This window comes from Rhinolophus hipposideros (genome assembly GCF_964194185.1).
Source record: "Rhinolophus hipposideros genome assembly, chromosome: 24".
NCBI lineage: Eukaryota > Metazoa > Chordata > Mammalia > Chiroptera > Rhinolophidae > Rhinolophus > Rhinolophus hipposideros.
This window is the reverse complement of record NC_138070.1, coordinates 6,341,418-6,360,066: the sequence shown is the minus strand read 5'-3', so window position 1 is coordinate 6,360,066 and position 18,649 is coordinate 6,341,418. Positions and strand designations below refer to the sequence as shown.

Below are 18,649 nucleotides of genomic sequence, written 5' to 3'. Positions count from 1 at the left end.
TCGAAGACACAGGACACAAAGACACACTCAGACAATCATACGCACAGAAATACACTAAGATACAAACACAAGGACAAAGACACACACATAAATGTGCAAAGACTCACAAACATACTCAAAGCTACACACACACTAAGATGCAGTTATAAACACATAAATATAGCCACACAACATTCACATCTACCCATCTGTTCATTTGACTGAGGCTTTCTGTGGGCCTACTATGTACCCAGCTCTCTGCTGCTGGGCCCTCAGAGTTCACAGAAGGAGGCATGCATTAATCAACAATCCACAGAATTATGTCTGATACCTGCCACGGTGAGTGCAACACAAATGGGGTTCAACACCTTAGGGAGAAGCAGGGAAGTTGCCCCAAGGAAATGACACTGAAAAACCCCCAGGGTTCAGGAAGAGTTGACAGGAGAACACGTGGGAACAGTGTTCCCAGCAAGGGGGAGCAGGTCACACACAGAGGGGTATGGTGCAGAGGAAAAAGAAGACGTGTGTCTGGAACATGAAGGTCACGAGGGAAGGCGGCTCAAGATCAAGGTCAAGAACAGAAGACATACTAGAATGAAGCTAATATAAATCTGAAGCTGATTCTGCTAAGTTAAGATGTATGCATATATGGTAAACCCTGAGTAACTACTAAAAAAAAAAAAAACACCTCAAAAATGTAGTTTAAAAAAAATCAATAAAATTAAAGGGCTATATTAGAAAATATTCACCCAATACAAAAGAAAGCATTAAAGGAGGAATAGGGGAGCAAAAAAATATAAATAAATAAAAATAACATGACATATATAGAAAGCAAAATGGCAAATGTAAATCCAACTATATCAATAATAACATTAAATGTGAATGGGTTAAAATATCTAATCAAGAGGCAGAGACTTCCAGACTGCATTGAAAAAAACAAAATCCAATTATACCCTGTCTATAGGAGATGCTTTAAATTCAAAGACACAAACAGATTGAAAGTATTAAAGGAAGGAAAAAGATATATCATACAAACAGTAACCATAAGAAAGTGGAAGTGGCTATATAGATAGCAGACAAAACAGACTTTAAAAGAAAAAAATGTTACTAGAAATAAAGAGGGACATTTTATAATAACAAAAGGGTCAATCCATTAGGAAACTATAACAATTAAAAACATATATGCACCTAATAACAGAGCACCAAAACACATGAATCAAAACTAACAGAAATTAAGGAAGAAATAGATAATTTGACAATAATAGTTGGAGACTTCAGTATCCTACTTTCAGTGGTGGGTAGAACTAGACAGAAGGTCAACAGTAGAAGACTTACAACACTGCATATAAACCAAGAGCGGAGGGCAGGGGCCAGCCCACTCTGAGCCGGGAAGGTCACCCCATGCCCCAAAGGCAATGGGGAGCCATAAGAAATAGTTCTTAACAGGTTTTTAATAATCTCACTAGCTGCCACGTGTCAAAAAGAGTGGGGGCGGGGCACAGTCAGTACAGGGAAGCACGTTGGGAGACCAAATTCCTGGGAGAAGTGCTAGGGGCATGGGCCCATGAGCCAATGGTAGAGATGGAGGTGGGGGAGGGGCTGTGTGAGGAATCTAGGAGGTACAATCCCCATCAGCACACGGGAGAGGGAGGTGGGCAGGGCAGCTCCCAGGTTACTGTCCTATAGACCTGGGTGGAGCCATCCCTGAGATGAAGACCAGGTGTGAGGAGAGTTAGGTTTTGGACATTGTGAATAGGACACATCTTTGAGACAAACATTCAAGAAATGTCATGAAGGCTGCTGCTTTGACAGGTCTGGAGCCCTGAGGTGGAGACTGGAGAGCTGAGAGGCAGTGGTGCTATAAACACAGATGAGGTCACACAGGGTAGGGTAGAAAGAAGACACGAACTTTAGAGGGGCCAACATATTGAGAGACCAGCAGAGGAGCCTGGAAAGCAGTAGAGGAATGGTGGCCAAAAGTAGGAGGAAAATGACAAGAATGTAGCATCAGGGGAGCCAAGGGGAGGCCAATAGGGGAAGCTCCTTTGGGGGTGGGGGTGGAGTTGGCTAAAGTGTGGGCAGGAGATGTAGAAATGTAGACCGAATGCGAGCCAGAGGTTCTAGAAATATGGCTGCACAGGGGAGGAGGGTGTAGAGTACAGGGTTCCTCTGCCCAGCTTTCTAAGGAAAGGGAATGCAACGCGGGGCTCACCTACTTCCTGCACCCTGCACCTCAGCTTCCTCTTCTGTAGAATAGGAGGTGAGACCACCTTGGACAGGCTCTGAGCACCAAAGAGCCCTGGCCTAGTCACAGGCCTGGAGACCGGCCCTGTCCATGCCCTCGGTCACAAACCAGCTCCCCTGACCCAAACGGCTCTCACAAGGACCTTGCTGGGCTTCAAACTACTACGGGACCGAGCTTGCTCCTTCCCTGGCCTGTCAAGGTGCTTGGTGACCATAATTCCTGTGGAGTCTTATTGGCAGGCTACACTCTGAGACCCCCCCCCCAACTAAAGAATATCACTGAGACACCCCCCCACTGCCTAGGCTAGAGAATATCACTGAGACCCCCCTCCCCACTGCCTAGGCTAGAGAATATCAGAGCCCCCCCCCCACTGCCTAGGCTAGAGAATATCACTGAGCCCTCCCCACTGCCTAGGCTAGAGAATATCACTGAGACACCCCCCCACTGCCTAGGCTAGAGAATATCACTGAGCCCCCCCCCACTGCCTAGGCTAGAGAATATCACTGAGCCCCCCCCACTGCCTAGGCTAGAGAATATCACTGAGACACCCCCCCCCACTGCCTAGGCTAGAGAATATCACTGAGACCCCCTCGCCCCCTACTGCCTAGGCTAGAGAATATCAGAGCCCCCCCCCCACTGCCTAGGCTAGAGAATATCAGAGCCCCCCCCACTGCCTAGGCTAGAGAATATCACTGAGACCCCCCTCCCCACTGCCTAGGCTAGAGAATATCAGAGCCCCCCCCCCACTGCCTAGGCTAGAGAATATCACTGAGCCCTCCCCACTGCCTAGGCTAGAGAATATCACTGAGCCCTCCCCACTGCCTAGGCTAGAGAATATCACTGAGCCCCCCCCACTGCCTAGGCTAGAGAATATCACTGAGACACCCCCCCACTGCCTAGGCTAGAGAATATCACTGAGACCCCCTCACCCCCCACTGCCTAGGCTAGAGAATATCAGAGCCCCCCCCACTGCCTAGGCTAGAGAATATCACTGAGCCCCCCCCAACTGCCTAGGCTAGAGAATATCACTGAGACCCCCTCGCCCCCCACTGCCTAGGCTAGAGAATATCACTGAGACCCCCTCGCCCCCCACTGCCTAGGCTAGAGAATATCAGAGCCCCCCCCCACTGCCTAGGCTAGAGAATATCACTGAGACCCCCTCGCCCCCCACTGCCTAGGCTAGAGAATATCACTGAGACACCCCCCCACTGCCTAGGCTAGAGAATATCACTGAGACCCCCTCTCCCCCCACTGCCTAGGCTAGAGAATATCACTGAGACCCCCTCTCCCCCCACTGCCTAGGCTAGAGAATATCACTGAGACCCCCTCGCCCCCCACTGCCTAGGCTAGAGAATGTCACTGAATCCACAGGCCGGGGGGAGGGACTCATGAACCCAATGCATGGCTCTGTCCAGCAGCCTTCCGCCAACCTCACCACTGTGCGGCCAGTGGTGGTCTCTCACTCAGCCCGCACAGTCGTATACCGCATTCAGTGACTGCTGGCGTTATTTATATACAGCTGACTTTCCCACCAGCCTATAAAACCCCAAAGAACAGAAACTTCCATCCCCATCTTTGCATTCCTGATGCTAGCCCAATATTTGTTGAATGGAGACATGCATGGAGGAGGGATTGCTGGGTACGTGGATATGTGGATGGGCAGATGAGAAGGTTGCTGGGTGGCTAAGTGGATGAATGGATAGGTGGGTGGGTGGGTGCATGGATGGATGGATGAAATCAGTAGGAATGGGAATGTAGACAGTTGGATGAATAGTTGACTGCACAGATGCAGACGGATGAGCGAGCAGACTTATGAATGAACAGACAAAAGTGTGCTGATGGATGGCACATGGGCAATCACCTAGATCTTCCACTGCTACCCGCCACCGTGGTCTACCTGAGCCTGTGTGACTGGCCCTACCGCCTGCTCCCACCTCATCCCCTTCCCTGCCTCCCGTCCCCTCCTTGCCCACCCTGTACTAGCCACAATGGCATTATTACTTCACTTCCTAGATGGGCCAAGCTGATTTCCACCTCAGGGCCTTTGTATGGGCTGTTTCTGCAGCTATGAAGTCTCTTCCGCCTGAACTTTGCCTGACTGGCTCCTTGCTATTCAGGGTCACCCTGAATGTCACCTACTCAGTGTGTACCTCTGTAACCAGCCTGAATAAACAGTACCTGCTTCATCTCCATGTTAGCATCTGGTCATTTCTTTCCTCCATTCTTTCTATTTCTGTAGTGACTCCTTTGTTTACCTTGCTCCTCAGACCCAGCAGCTGGCCCTATGCTCAGCCCATAGCACACGCTCAATAAGTATCTGCTGAATCCATGTCAGGTTCAGAGCAAAGACTCTCGCCAGACTGGGATGGACAAGCCTGGGAGTAGCCTTCCAGCCCCACACTGAGTGGGAGGACAGAAAAGTGAGGAGACATCCAAGTCCCAGGGTCCATTCCACACCCAGCTTTGGCCCCAAGTCTTTGCTTCTAGAAAGCAGAATAAGGGAAAGTTGCTCCGTGAAAGGAAAGAGCTTACGGAGCCAAATGTGAAACGCAGAGTGGGGTTGATAAGGCCAGGGAAAGGGGGGCTGGACTCAGCTGTTTTAAAAAAATCTGAAAAACTTTTTTAATAAACCCTACAAGTCTATCTCCTTCCTTCTTTATCAACGACACGATTTATTGACCGGGGAGGCCATATTGACTAAATAAATCTTGATAATGACCAAGGCAGCAATCAATACCTGCTTATTATCAACCCAGACCGAGAATTCCATCTTGTGGAACGAAGGCCCGACGACAGGGAGCGCCACGTGGCTCCAGACTCCAGCGGGTGGGCTGGGATGGATGGATGGCTGGGTGGCGCTCATTTTCCAGACCAGGAGATGGGAATCTTTCTGTGTTATTAATTAACACACTCTCTATGCCTCTCAGGCTTGTGGGCCTGGACTCATTTCCATGAGTTGACAGTGGCAAGGTGTTTTAAGAGATTTACAAAACATATTAAAGGGGTAAAAATACATGCAGAGTGACTACTTATTGAGGAACCCTTGTGGGGTAGGAACTGGAGGAAGAGGCACCTCTGGGAGAGACACCTCTGGCCGCTAGTGGGTCAAGAGCAGGAAAGTGGGTGGCCAAGAGACCTGGGTCCTAGGTTTTAGTCCGGGCTCTGCTGCTTGCCGGCAGTGTGGCCTTAGACTTAACTTTCTGTGCCTTACTCTGCTCAGCAGTAAAATGGGATAGTAGTGGTGTTCCCAACCTGCGGGTTGTGAAAATTCAACGAGACAGTATTTGTTAAGGGCTCTGAACACTCTCTGGTGTGCAATAAAGGTTCCATAGCCATTTGTTAAAGAGCTGCCAGGCCTCACTATGCCAAGAGCTTCCCTCTTACCCTCCAAAGCCTGCAAAGGCCAGGCCTGGCCTTGCTAAGGCCAGCCAAGTGGCATCCGGAGAGGTCTGGACTCCTGTTCCACGATTCTCGGCAAAGAGCTGGTCCACCTGGCCGCTGGCCCCTGGCTCTGGGTGGGACTCTGGCACTTGCTAAGGAAGACCCATGTTTAGATTCCCGTGTTTGTGGGGTGCAACAGAGGTACCCGCACCTGGCTGGAGTTCAGCAGAGCTTCTCTTATCTGGTACTTGAGCAGCCAGTGCTACTAACAAATCTCTAGGCTCCACCCAGATTTGAGCATTTCTGAGATGACAGGTGAAGCCCAGGAGGTGAATGACAAACAACAATGCTGATGATGGCAATGATAATAAAAGTAGTAACAGCCGCTCCTGTTTACTGGGAACAACTGGTTCTAGGCCCTGTGCTAAGGGCTTTCCATGCTTCACCTCAGCAAACCCTTACAATCTCCCTATGAGGTAAAGACTACATTTAATACCCATTTTACAGATGAGCAAACTGAAACTTTGAAAAGTCTAGTGAGTTGCCCAAGGCCTCCCAGTTAGGCAGCAGCACGACCACAGTCCAAAGTAAGGTCTAATTGCCCCAAGTCCATACTCAAAATCATTTCAGGTGCTGCTCCCAGGGCAACTAAAATTCAACAGGAAATACCTTCACATGTTAATAATAATAATAATAAAGTTATTATTGACATATAAAGATGTTATTACTGTTGATAATAACAGTCGCCATTTAAGAGAAGGAGTATAATGTGCCCAGCCTTAGGCTGTGTCTACATTGGGCTGTCACTCTTCTCATACCCTTGAAGAGAAGTCCTTTGATCTCCGAACGATTATAAAATAGAGGCTTTATAAAGGCAGGGACTTCTCTGTTTTGCTCACTGCTGCACCAACACCTCACGCAGCACCTGGCACATAGCAGGTGCGGAATAATGGTCATTTAATGAACGAATGAGTGACCTGTTTCGATAACCAGGGACCCCATTTGAGACAGAAAAACTGAGGCCTGGACATGGTCCTTCTGCCACAAGGAAAGGGGACACTGCAATTCTGCTGTTCCGCCCTACTACAAACTAGTGTTCCCAGGGGACGCTGAGAAGGAAAGCCCCTCAACTCTGAGGTCACTGTCCAGAGACTTCCATCCCTTTACAGCCTGTTCGGCTGACCCAGGGGGCCCATGAACCAGGCATCAGGAGAAGAATGTCATCTGAGTCCAAAACCCTTAACTGGTTGTCTTGTGTTCCCCACAACAGTGGTTCCACAGGCTGCAGGGACCTGCTTTGAGTCTCTGTAACTGAGGCCACTAAACCATCACTAATGGCCCACAGCCTGCCGGCAATTAATTAATGGATTTATTAATTAGGATGGGAGCCACCTCCCAGGCTGGAATTGGGGTCACCAATTTCTAAAGCGAGACTGACAGAGCTAAAGATAAACCCTCATCTGCCATGGGCCTGAAGCTGGAACCCAATTCCAGCTTTCAAGAGTAAGGGGCTTTCAAGAGCCAGTGATGATTGAAGCAGCTGGGGGTGTGGGCGGAGCTGAGCCCCCCAGGGCCACTCCCACAAGGTGGAGTAAAGGCAGCTGTCCTCACCTCACCCTTCCTGCAGCATTCATCTACTCCATCATTCAAATGCTTTTTTTGAGAACTTATTAAGTCCTTGCCTTCCCCAAAGACAGAGGTAGATAGTAAACAAATGAACAAGTAAATATGCATTATCCCACCAGGTAAAGCAGGGTAAGGAGATACGGGCAGACTATTTTGGAAAGAGAGGTTAAGGAGGACTCTCTGAAGAGATATTTAGGCAAAGGACTGAATAAGAAAACTATGGAGATATCTGGGAAAGAGTTTCCCAGGTAGAGGAAACAGCAAGTGCAAAGGTCCTGAGGTTCAAACATGCTTAGCGTGTTCAAGGAACAGTGAAGAGGCCAGACTGGCTTGAACAAAGAAGGGGAGAGTGACAGCAGATAAAAGCAAGAAATAATGGGGAGAATGATAAAGGGAAGGGGGGTCCTGATCACCCCGGCTTATGGGCCAAGTAAGAACAGGCAACCAGGAAGAGGCAATGCTGAGAATGACAGCTCCTCAGCCTCCTAATAAGACAGCAGGTACCTACACTGAGCGCTTCCTATGCACTGGGTGCCTTAGGGAGATGTCCAAGTCCAAATTCATCTTTCCTACAGGAGAGTGTGGTCCTCTGATAAGCAGACACAAAAGCGGGATTAAAAGGCAAAAAGACACTGGAGTTAATACCTACGCCTGTGGCAGGGAGCCAGAGTAAGCAGAGAGGGAAGGAAGAAAGGAAGGTCGGTAGGTAGGTTGGTGGAAGCGTCCTAGGTTGCTGAGGAGTCCAGAGCCAGCAGAGGAGTCCCGTGTATCCCAGGAACAACAGGTGTGCTTTAGACCTACACTCAGTCCCTTGCTGGGACTGGATCTCTGAGAGCAGCATCTGGGGCCACTGGCCAATCATACTCCCTGTAGTCAGAGATCTGCAAGGCACGTTCTAATGGCCACCGTTGGGAGGTACCATTGCTATACCCACCTTACAGATGAGAAAATCAAGTCTCAGAAACGGGAAATTACGTGTCCAAGGACATACAGCCAGGAAGGAGCAGAACTGGGATTTGAACCCTGGCTGTCCTGTACATGATCAAGAGATAGAAACAAGAAATGGGCAGAAGGCAACAGATCAAGAGTAGGGCGGAATATCCTGTTGAAAAATAAAAGTGATACCGAAGGCTTTTACTGTGTTTGATGGTTTACAAACTGTCCACTGAGAGAGCATTCACTCCAAACCATACACATGCTAAACAACCTTATTTTATGCTCTGCTCCATTCTTACTCCAAGTTGAGAGATGATAAGAGGGAAGATGGGGCAGGTCCAACAGCCCGCTCAGAATCTGCCTTCCCTCAGTTCCTTGCACGTACTGTTCTTTCACCCACCTTAGGGCCTTAGCACATGCTATTCCCTCTGCTGGGATGCTTTTTCCTGACCTTGTCCTTGAGATCTCAGCTGAAGGGTCACTTCTTCCAGGCAGAATCAAAGAATCTAATCCCAGCTTATGAGTACACACCTGTCTCTCCCATTGTCTGTGGGCATCCACTTCCCCCATTGTCTGTGGGCTCCGTGAGCACTGGCACTTTGCTTCCTCATTCTCCATATCTCTAAAATATGATTATTAGTTATAAAACTTATGCTATGTATTATTCATTATTATTTATATAACCATTAGTTATAAATATTCTTTTTTAAATAATACAAACTTATTAGTTATAAATATTATACTGTGAATGGTGAATGTACATTTCCAGAGTGAAGGGCAATAGCAATTATCATTATTTACATTATGCAGCATTTCTATGTCCTGGGCACAGTCCTCAGCCTTTCACATGCATTAACTCACTTAATCCTCACAACAATCCTTAAGGAGGTGATATTACTATTATCCCCATTTTACATATGAGAAAACCAAGGCTCAGAGAGGTTAAGTGACTTGCCCAAAGTCACGCAGCTGGTAAGTAGCAGAGCTGGGACTTGAACCCAGGCCACCTTGCTCCAGAGTCTACACTAAATTTCCTCGTGAGTAGGAGGGTGCAGGGCTTGATTCTGTGGACTTGATTCTGTGGCCCACACCACACCCCATCAGATACCTATACTCACCAGCACACATAACGGACGACAGGCACCCCAAATAGGTATCCCCAGCAGAGTGGCCTCTGAGTGACTGCTCTGGTCAGGGAAAGCTGCCCCCAACCGGCTGCCCTCATGACCCCTGTGGTCTTCCAGTCTGCAGCACCCACGCTCCAAACAGCCGGCTGCACAAGTCAATCGACCGTAATGGTTCCCGGGGAGCCATTTACCCCGTCCAGTTTGAGCGACGGCGGTTCGGAGAGTCTTAAGCACTGCTCGGCTCCGGGCGTCTCGGGCAGACGACCAGCTCCAGCCAAAGAGGCCAAAGGATTGATTTTTTTCTTTCCTTCTTTCTTTCTTTTTAATGACAAATGCGCATCCTGGAATTGCTGTTTCATTTGGCTGAACTGAAGGATGGCAGAGGCTGGCCGTAGAAAGAGGCAGTGAAGAGATTGGGAAAAAAAGAGGGGGCAGTCACAGGCCCCCTCTGGGGGTGACCGAGCCACTGACGAGAGGCAGAGAGGGTAGGCTCTTGCCGCCTAATTCATGTCTTCATGGAGCTGGCCAAAGGCCTTCTTCTCTGGCAATGCAGCCTCTTCTGACCCTCTGCACTTGGAGGAAGGCAGCCAGTGGCCTTGACAGCTACCCTCCTCGGGACCTGGCTTGTGACCCCCTACAGCTGGCCTGGCCCACTGTGGACCCTCAACTAATGCAGACTGACACATCTGTGGGCCAGACATAGCTTCCAGTCTGTACCCTATGTGATCAGAGTTCCCAAAATATAAGGCATTACATACACTATTAGTAATGTATTACAGTAGTAAGCCCTCAATGGAGTTAACAGAGGAGGGGCTGCTGTTTACTTGGTGTTGTCTCTCTCCCTAAAAATACCAACCACAACAATAAGAAGTAAGGAACTTACAGAACAGTAACTGTGTGCCTGGCACTGTGCTAAGTAAGCACTTTTATGTTCAGAGTGCTTTAATCTTCAAGAACCTAAAAGGTGGAGACTATTATTAGTCCATTTAAAGACAAGAAAAAAAGTGAGGCTCAGAGAGGTTGTGAACCATCCAAAGTCACACAGCTAATAAGTGACAGCCAGGATTGGAAGCGGGCTCCTGGTACTTCCCTCTTAAGGGAAGAGTAAAGAACAAGTTTCTGGAATTAAGTTTGATCCACCTTAACACTTGTAACTAAAAAGTGAAAAACCAGCCATGCCACAGCATATATGACAACCATCCCATAGACCAGTAGACCAGGGTCAACAAAACATGGCCCTCAGGCCGAATCTGGCCTTCTGTCTATTTTCAAAATAAAGTTTTACTGGAATACAGCTGTACCTGCTCATTCTTACTGTCCATGGTTATTTTCATGCTATAGTGGCAGAATGGACTACTTCCAACAGAGGACCAGATAGCCCCCAAAGCCTAAAGTATTAAGTTGGCGCAAAAGTAATTGCTATTTAAAAGGTTACAAATAATTGCAAAAACCGCAATTACTTTTGCACCAACCTATTGTGACTCTTCACAGAAACAGTTTGCTACCCGTGCTGGTCGATAGAGACGGTTTTCTAGAGTGTCTAGAGAGATGCCACATGCTGAGGTTATGAGGTCAACACCCTGTGGAAAACACTGTCCTTAGTGCTAAGGAAGCATATTTGCATATTAAAGGGGCAAAAGGGTTGTGGATGCTTCTTTAGGCTGAGTAGTCTTGATATTTATGCTGAGATTGAATGAAATGAAGGAGCCAGGATGGGAAATTCTGGAGGAAAAGAGTCCCAGAGAGAGAGGGAACTGCAAGTGCAAAGGCCCTGAGGTTGAAATGTGCTCTCTGTTTGCGAAACAAAAAGGTCACTGTGACCAAACCAGAGGGAGTAGAGGAGAGGCTGGAGATGAAGCCAGAGAGATGATGGGGGCAGGTCACATGGACCCTTGCAATCAGGGAAAAGGACTTCAGATTTTATCTCAGCACGACAGGAATATACTGTCTATATCTTATAAAACACTAAAACCATTTTGGGCAACGGCTTATCAAGGCTTATAAACCAAATAACTCCATCCTAGACATAATTTCTTGTCTCGAAAATTTGCTTAAAAGGTCAACAGCACCCCACCACCACTATCACCACGGGCCCCAAGGTCATTAGAAGGCCATACATGTAACTAGCACACAAACTATGTCAGCACCTTTACAACAACCCAGTTCAGCAGACCAGACGGGTACAGTCGGCCTGTGATGAATTAAGAAACTGGAGACTTAGGAAGTTGGGTGATTCCCCCAGGAGTGCTAGAGGCACCCAGACTAGAGGTCTTAGGGCCCTGTCCCTCTCCCAACTACCTACACCTTCCCTGACACCTGTGATATGAGCCACTGTCATAAATAAAGAGCACCCCCCTGGAGAGAAAAATCAAACAGAAATTGGACCCTGAATTCCAAAGCTAGGGACAAAGGCAGGCCACCACCCCAGTTACCGTCCCAACCTCTGCCAGGCTCGGCCTCTGAATTAGATAACCAAGAAGCTGCCGGAAATTCAGCCCTTTCAGAAAGCAGCAGAGAAAACCACTTTCTGGACAGCCACGTCTACCAAATTTAGCACTAGCCAAGGTGCTCACATTTGAAATCCCATCTGCTGGAAGAAAGGTTACCACAACAGAATGTCAAGTTCGAAGATAGAATCCTTTTTGTAACAGAGAGTTTAAAAGAAGACGAGGAGAAAGAAAGGAAGAAAGAAAAGGAAGAAAAAAAGGAAAATCACCACCACCATCAGAAAAGCTGTTCCCTCTGGTCAAAATAGCATCTGAAATAACCCACCAAGACGCTCATCTGCTTCTTTCGTCTCGTCCATGGTTCCTCGATTTTCTACAGTGAATTTAGGTATTAATAAAACAAACTTCAAGACCTCCAACAGTAAAGGCGGTCAGGGAGGAGACACTGCTCGCTTTTCTTTTAGCACTGAAAGAGAGAGCCCATCTTTGGGAAGCAATTTCAGCTAAGTTGAGAAACCAGAATTTTGGGATGCCCAGAAAAGACTGCTAGGTTCTTTAAATAAATTCTCAACACCTGTTTCTATCTCCTTCTGCAGAAAAGGCCCACCGGGCATGGGTTCTGATAGAGAGGCAGATGGAGTGGGGTCACCTACCGGTTGGATATGTAAGAGTCTAAAGGACTGGCCAATGCTTAGCTGCTGCTAGAAATGTTCCCTCATGCGGTGTCCCCCACATCTCTTTGTCCTCCCCCTCTGACCCTCCCAGAGCCCCTGCCTAATGCCAACCCGTCTCATGGGCATGGGCTACGCCAAACCCGGTCTGCTCATGCTCCCCAGCCCAGCAGTGATTCTATTATGGCAAAGTTTTCAAAGTTAGGATTCCGCCAACAGGGCTGATAGCTTATTTACTGCTGTCATCTATAGAAAGAGGAATTTTGACACATTGTTAAATGATAGCACATTTAGATAAGTCAAGCTGTCAGAGGCTCTAATGGATGTCTAAACTCTCTGTGGCTGATATGTAAAATTTATGCACTTCAGAATATCATAAGGTTATAATATTTTAATCACATCCACGCTCTTTTCTAAACTTTGAGCAGGGAAAAACATTCCATCAAGCCCTATCTCCCGTGCGCCAAGAAACCAAGCCTTCCCAGAAGTTTCTCCAAACTTCTTACAAAAGTCCAGCCTCTCCAGCTCACACTGTCAATCTCCCTCCCTACATGGTCACACCTCAAGCAGAATTTGCCTCTTCCTCCAAAACTCACACTACGTGGTCCGTCCAGCCAACCTCTTTCCTCCCAAGAAGCACATACATGCATTTGGACTGGGCGCCCTCATTTCGACTGGGTGCCCTCAACCCTTGTTAGCATGAGTAACCCTCTTCGAGGGAAAGGAAAAAGACTGGACTCGGAGCATCGTAAAAAAGGTGGCAAAGTAAAGCAGAAAAAGAAAATCATAAAGGTATGAATCCAGTTACGATGATTATACTCAGAAAAGCCATAAAAAAATACTGCATTAGTAATGTTCACCATAAAGCAATCTTATAACCAAATGAAATATGTTCAGCATTATCTTTGGGATGGAATTTTATTTCTTCTCGTTTCCTGGACTGCTAGCAGCAGAGTAAAAAAAAGTAAAGGGGGGAGCCGTTTCAGGGGTCCTGGAATAGGGTACCACATGTCAGAGTCTCTTTACCATCAGCCCACAAGCCATTGAGACTGTTGACTGATTTCCACCCTAGGAAAACAGCCCTGTGTGTTCGGAGACGGCACTGGAAGGAATAATAACTGGACTGCTTCCATATTTGAAAAATATATACTTCCGGAGAGCTGTACACTGGGCTGGTACAAGGTCACCTTTCTTGCCAGGATCCGGTGGCGTCAGCAGCATGGTCTGGCCCGGGGACATGGGCTCCCTTCACTGCCTTGGCCACTTTAACATTCAGCAAACAGGCTGCGTGAAACCACTCAACTTGAACAATCAAGAACTGAAGCCACACACTTCCTCACACTCACAGGCAGATGGGCCGCGTGACAAGTGGGCCCAAAGCTTTCCGCCTGTACAGGGCGTGGGGTGGGAGCCCGTTTTCTCCTACCCAGATCTCAGAATGAGCCGGCAGAAGTATTCTTTTCTGGTTATCTCTCCTATAAGAGGAAAGTGGGCAGGGGCAAAAAATGAAAACAAAAGTGTGGCATAGTCGTCATTAGCATTATGCACAAGAGATGATCCTGGGCGAAAGCGCTTAGGCTCATAATCCGTTTCCCAGAGAAATGCCATCAGTGAGAATATGAGGAGAAGCTGCAGCAGGCCTGTTGGGCAGGGGAACAACTGAACGTTACAGGATGAGGGCGGGGACCGTGGCAGATGTGAGGGCCTAAATGTTTGCACGCAGCCACGGCTGCCACGTTTATTTCTCTGCTGTCTAGAAGTGTACAGCCATTCAAACTCCCACAGGGCCCCCTCCCCACTTAATAGCCATGTAAATGAGCTTACCCTCTTTCCCTAGAGCCTTCTCCTTTTGTGTCAGACACACCAGCCATTGTCTTAATGAACACACAGCACCCCCCAAGTATACACCCTGTGGGGGAAGAAATCTTGGCTCCAGGTCCCCATCACCTGAACAAGACTCAACCCAGCCACCTTCATCCTTTCCGGTTCAAATTTGCTTTCCCACCTCAGAATCTTCTAAAACCCTAACAAAGGTTCCCAGATCAATGAGAGTCCAACTGGAATCAAGATTTGGGTGGCCTCAACAGCTCTACAAAAGACCCCTGAGCTGGAGAAGGAAGAGAGTGAGGTTCAACACCCCTCCCCCCAGCTCAGAAATCAGGCCCTGGGAGCCGCTCCCACCCCTCAGCACCCAGCCCCAGCCCACCCAGCCCGCCCCACCCTCCCTGCTTCAGGCCAAGCTCCCCGGATTGAAAACGAGTTATCTAATGAAAATTGTGTTAACTGACATTCCGGCCAACCGGGAGCAAATACCAGCGCTGTAAATCTCGCCGCAGAAATTTTCTCCAGCCCAGAATAACAATAGGACCTTGCAAAGGGCTTTCACCAGCCCTTCTGGTTCCTCTCCTCTTGTCTGCCACGTTCTTGTCATTCCTTATGTTACAGAACATCAATCATAAATAAAGACGCTGTCCCCCAGCCATGCCCGGGTCTCATTTACAAACATTAGCAGGGAATACGATTACCATTGGCCTTCGTGCCAAGCTCAATGTGGCTGCCCAACTCTCTCTCTCTCTCTCTCTCTCTCTCTCTCTCTCTCTCTCTCTCTCTCTCTCTGTCTCTCTCTCACATACACAGACACACACACACCACTCTTTCAGAAAGGCCACTTTAGCATCATTTAAACCAGCAAGCACAGCCCTGTGCAGCTCAGCTGCCACCAAACTGTAGCCCCAACTCGAGTGAGGACCTGCAATTGCAAGGCACTCGGTTATTAACGGCATGCCTGAGTGCCCCGGTTTTCTCTCCAGCTCAGTGGCTTTGGAGGAGAGGGGAGTGGGGAGTGGGGGGGTTAGGAAGGAGGGGGGCTGGGAAGTGGCCAGGAGGAGGGGAGTACTGGAACCACTTATCAGAAGAAACTTAAGGAGATTTGCATGAGGATTTTTTTAAGTGGGTCCCTTTTTATCTCCAGGCTGATGCTCTGGCTTCTTCCAAGAATGTCAAGGCCACAGCAGGATGCTCTAACAGCCCGGTTACCAGCGCCACTTCCCTGCCTTGTTCCCACTGTGCCTGTCCAGACTTTGCAAGACTCCAGGGTTTAGGAGGCTTGTCAGGAGCCTCCTGGAGCACCCGGGAAGGAACAGAGGCTAGAGCTGTGCTTCCAGCGAGCAGTTCTCTGAGATTCCACCCCCAGGCCCGCTTCCTAAGGGGTCAACAGAGAACACCCCCAAATCTGGGGGAGACTCCTAGAGAAAGGTGGAATGGGGATTAAGTGCTGGGCTTTGCAAGGGAGTCGCCCTAGAGAAAGAGAAGGAAAAAGGAAAAAGAGAGAAAGGGAGACTGGAAAGAGGAGAAAAGCGGGGAGTGGCGGGGAGGAAAAACAGGAGGCAGAAGACAGCGAGGGAATCTGCCATTTAAAAGTTCCCTAGGGCCCGAGAGCCAGGAGTCACCTGCTCTGCAGCGCTCCCTGCTCTCCACGGCCCCCAAGGCAGGAGCGCAAACTTGCGCGCACCCCGGGCCCATCTCCACCGCCCGTCCCCATTTAGACTTAGAAAGGGGGGAAAGAGAAGAATCAAAGACGAACCCGGAGAACCCGGCCCGAGGAGAGATCTGCCGGTGCAGGCAGCCAGTCCGGCGACGGTGGCCACGGCGGCTGGGACAGCAGCAGCCCCGGGAGGCGGCGCGTCCGGGCTGCGCAGCTAGGCTGGTGGCCGCGGCGGAGGTGCCGGCGGGCGGCGGGGCACCGAGCCGTCTCCTCCCCAACCCTGGCCGCCGCCTCCTCTCCTCCTCCCCCCGCCCTCCCTCGCCCCAGCCCCAGCCGGGCGCGGACAGGCACGCGGCGCGCTCCGCGGCCTCCTCCAGCGCCGCGAAGTTGGGAGGCGCGCAAAGTGCGTCGCGAGGGGGGCTGCCGGGGGTCCCGCCGGCAGCCCCCTGCCCAGGACCGCAGCCTCTGCCTTCCCCACGCCTCGCTCGGCCGCTAGCCAGCCGGCTCGCTCCCCGGGCCGAGGGCTCACTAGCGCTTCTCCATGGTCGCGGCAGCTAATCGATGATTGAACCGAACAAAGAGCAGCGGCGAGATCAATTCCTAATACCTATCGATGGGCAGCGGGCAGGCGAGCCCAGGCGAGCCCCAGCAGCCGCCGCCCGCCGCCCCGGGGCGCCCGCCGGCCCTCCCGGGGACCTCCCCACTGCGCCCAGGGCGCGCCCGAGTGCTCCCCACGGCCGCGCGGCCGGCGCTCCCCGCACTAACCTGGAGTCGCCGTAGATCAAATCGCTTCCAATATTGAAACATCGATCCCACATTGGCGGCCATCTTGGGGGCTATTCGAGACGCACACACACAAGAGTTTGGCTTTTCTCAATGGCTGCACTCAATATCCGGGCTGGACTCCCCCCAGCCCCCGGGCCGCCGCCGGCCGCCCGGGCTCTGCGTGCCACCGCCCGGGGCCCCTCGGGCGCCCCCGGCCTCCTGCCACCCGCTGCCCCTCGGCGCCGCCGCGCCGCCGCCACCGCCGCTGGGCCCGGGAGCCGTGCGCCCCCCCGACCCCCGGAGGGCGCGGGCGGAGCGCGCCGGGCGGGGAGCTCGGCGCCCGCCCGGGGGAGGCGGACGGGGATGGGGTGGGAGGGAGGGGTGGGGGGGAGGCAGCCTCTCCGAGAGGCGCCGGCGCCGCAGCTGCCCTGCTTGCAGCCGGCTCCCGGGCCCGCGGAGCGCTCGCTGCATCTCCCCCCCAAGTCCGGGGTCGGTGTGCCGCGCGATTGCACTTGACTTTGGCTTTTTGCAAACTTATCAATACTGACGTAACGTGCTGATCAATGCAGAGGGAAGTTTGGGGGGGGCGCTGCGGGAGGCCAGCGCGCGGGGCGCCTACCCTCCTCCCCGCACCTGTCTGTCCCCCACCCCCTGCACTGCATACTCAAAAAAAAAAAAAGTTAATAGTTTGCAATGCATTTTTTTCTTTTGCAATCGGAGCACACACAACACGTGCCTCGGGCTGCCGCCGCTCCTCTGCCAGCTGAGCTACGGATCCGAAGGTAGCAGCCCGAAGCTCGGACTGCGTAGACTCTCCGGCCGGCGGGCTGGTGGGAGCCGAGCAGCGGGCGGGTGGGAGCCGCCCGGGGGCGCCACTGAGTCGTGGGAAATGTCACCACTACCGCTTATAGTTTCCGTACAAGTATATTATTGGGGGGGCGGCGCCTTAGCCAGAGCTCAGGGTTCTTTGCAACGGGGATTCCTGTTACCGTTATCATTTGTGGGAGTATTTAGCCTAATTATAAGGGCTCCTCACAACTTTAGAAAGGGAGGCCCTTCTATTGTTATGATAACTAATGGAGGAGGTTCTTAGACAAACCTCTGGAGCGCTTTTCCCCAAGTGGATTGGTTTTTACTGTTATGATTTTATTGTTATGGAGGGGGCCCTAAACTCGCCGGGGGGCTCTGGGTCCTTAACAATTACTGAGGTTTCTGCTACTGTTATCATTATTCCCGGGCCCTTAGCCTAGCCGAGGACCTCAGGTCCTTTGCAGTATGGAGAACCTTATTACGATTGCCTTTTGGGAGCCGGTTTTTAGCCCAGATGTAGGGAGGTTCCTATCTTTTGCAGTTTCTCAGACGCTGGGCAATAGAGGTGACACAATTTCTTCTTTTACAGTTTCCCTCTCTTTTTGCCCCTGTGTGCAAACCAGAGGTCCCCTGTCCCCTCCCAACACCCCCACCGCCCCAGAAGAAACCCAGACTCTCAACCTCCTCCATCACCCACCCACTTATCCCTCTCCGCCCCCCCCCACTCTCTCTCTGGCATGTTCCCCTGCCAAATCACACCTCCCTCACATCCTCACCCCCCCAAAAGGGGGCATTTTTCCTTCTTTTTCTCTAGTCAAAGTATTTGCTTTTATAGACAGCAAATGGAAATTATATTCTCTTTTTATGACCCAGCTTGGACTTCTGACATCACTCTTGGTCTGGGACAATAGATCAATACAGAGGGTTATAAAAAAGATAAAGTTTAGAAGAGTTGTAAAGGAGAGAGAATCGTGATGGATATTTTTGATGATTTTCCAATACTGTATCTTGGAACACGTGCTTCAAGGCAATTAAAGTTTTTAATGTAATGTAAGTAATTGTTTCATAAATACTTCAGAAGAAGGTGTGATCTTTCTGAGCAATCACTGGAGCTGTTTTTTAAAAAATGTAATGTGATTTAAACAAGGATACAGTATTTCTGTTACCATCCCCATACA

The 18,649-nt window shown here is 50.2% G+C and overlaps 1 protein-coding gene across 3 annotated transcripts in view; it reads right to left on the bottom strand.

The window, feature by feature from the left end:
• CUX2 (cut like homeobox 2) overlaps positions 1-16,879 on the bottom strand; it is a 233,681-nt gene extending 216,802 nt beyond the window's left edge. For 2 of the 3 annotated variants that reach the window (XM_081036407.1, XM_081036408.1), the window contains exon 1: positions 16,662-16,879. In XM_081036407.1, the coding sequence (XP_080892533.1) occupies positions 16,662-16,724 (63 nt within the window). In that variant the 5' untranslated portion in view covers positions 16,725-16,879. Of the gene's footprint in view, positions 1-15,995; positions 16,120-16,661 lie in introns of those variants that run through there. The other variant, XM_081036409.1, reaches the window with a different exon arrangement.
• Positions 16,880-18,649: the final 1,770 nt, after the last annotated feature.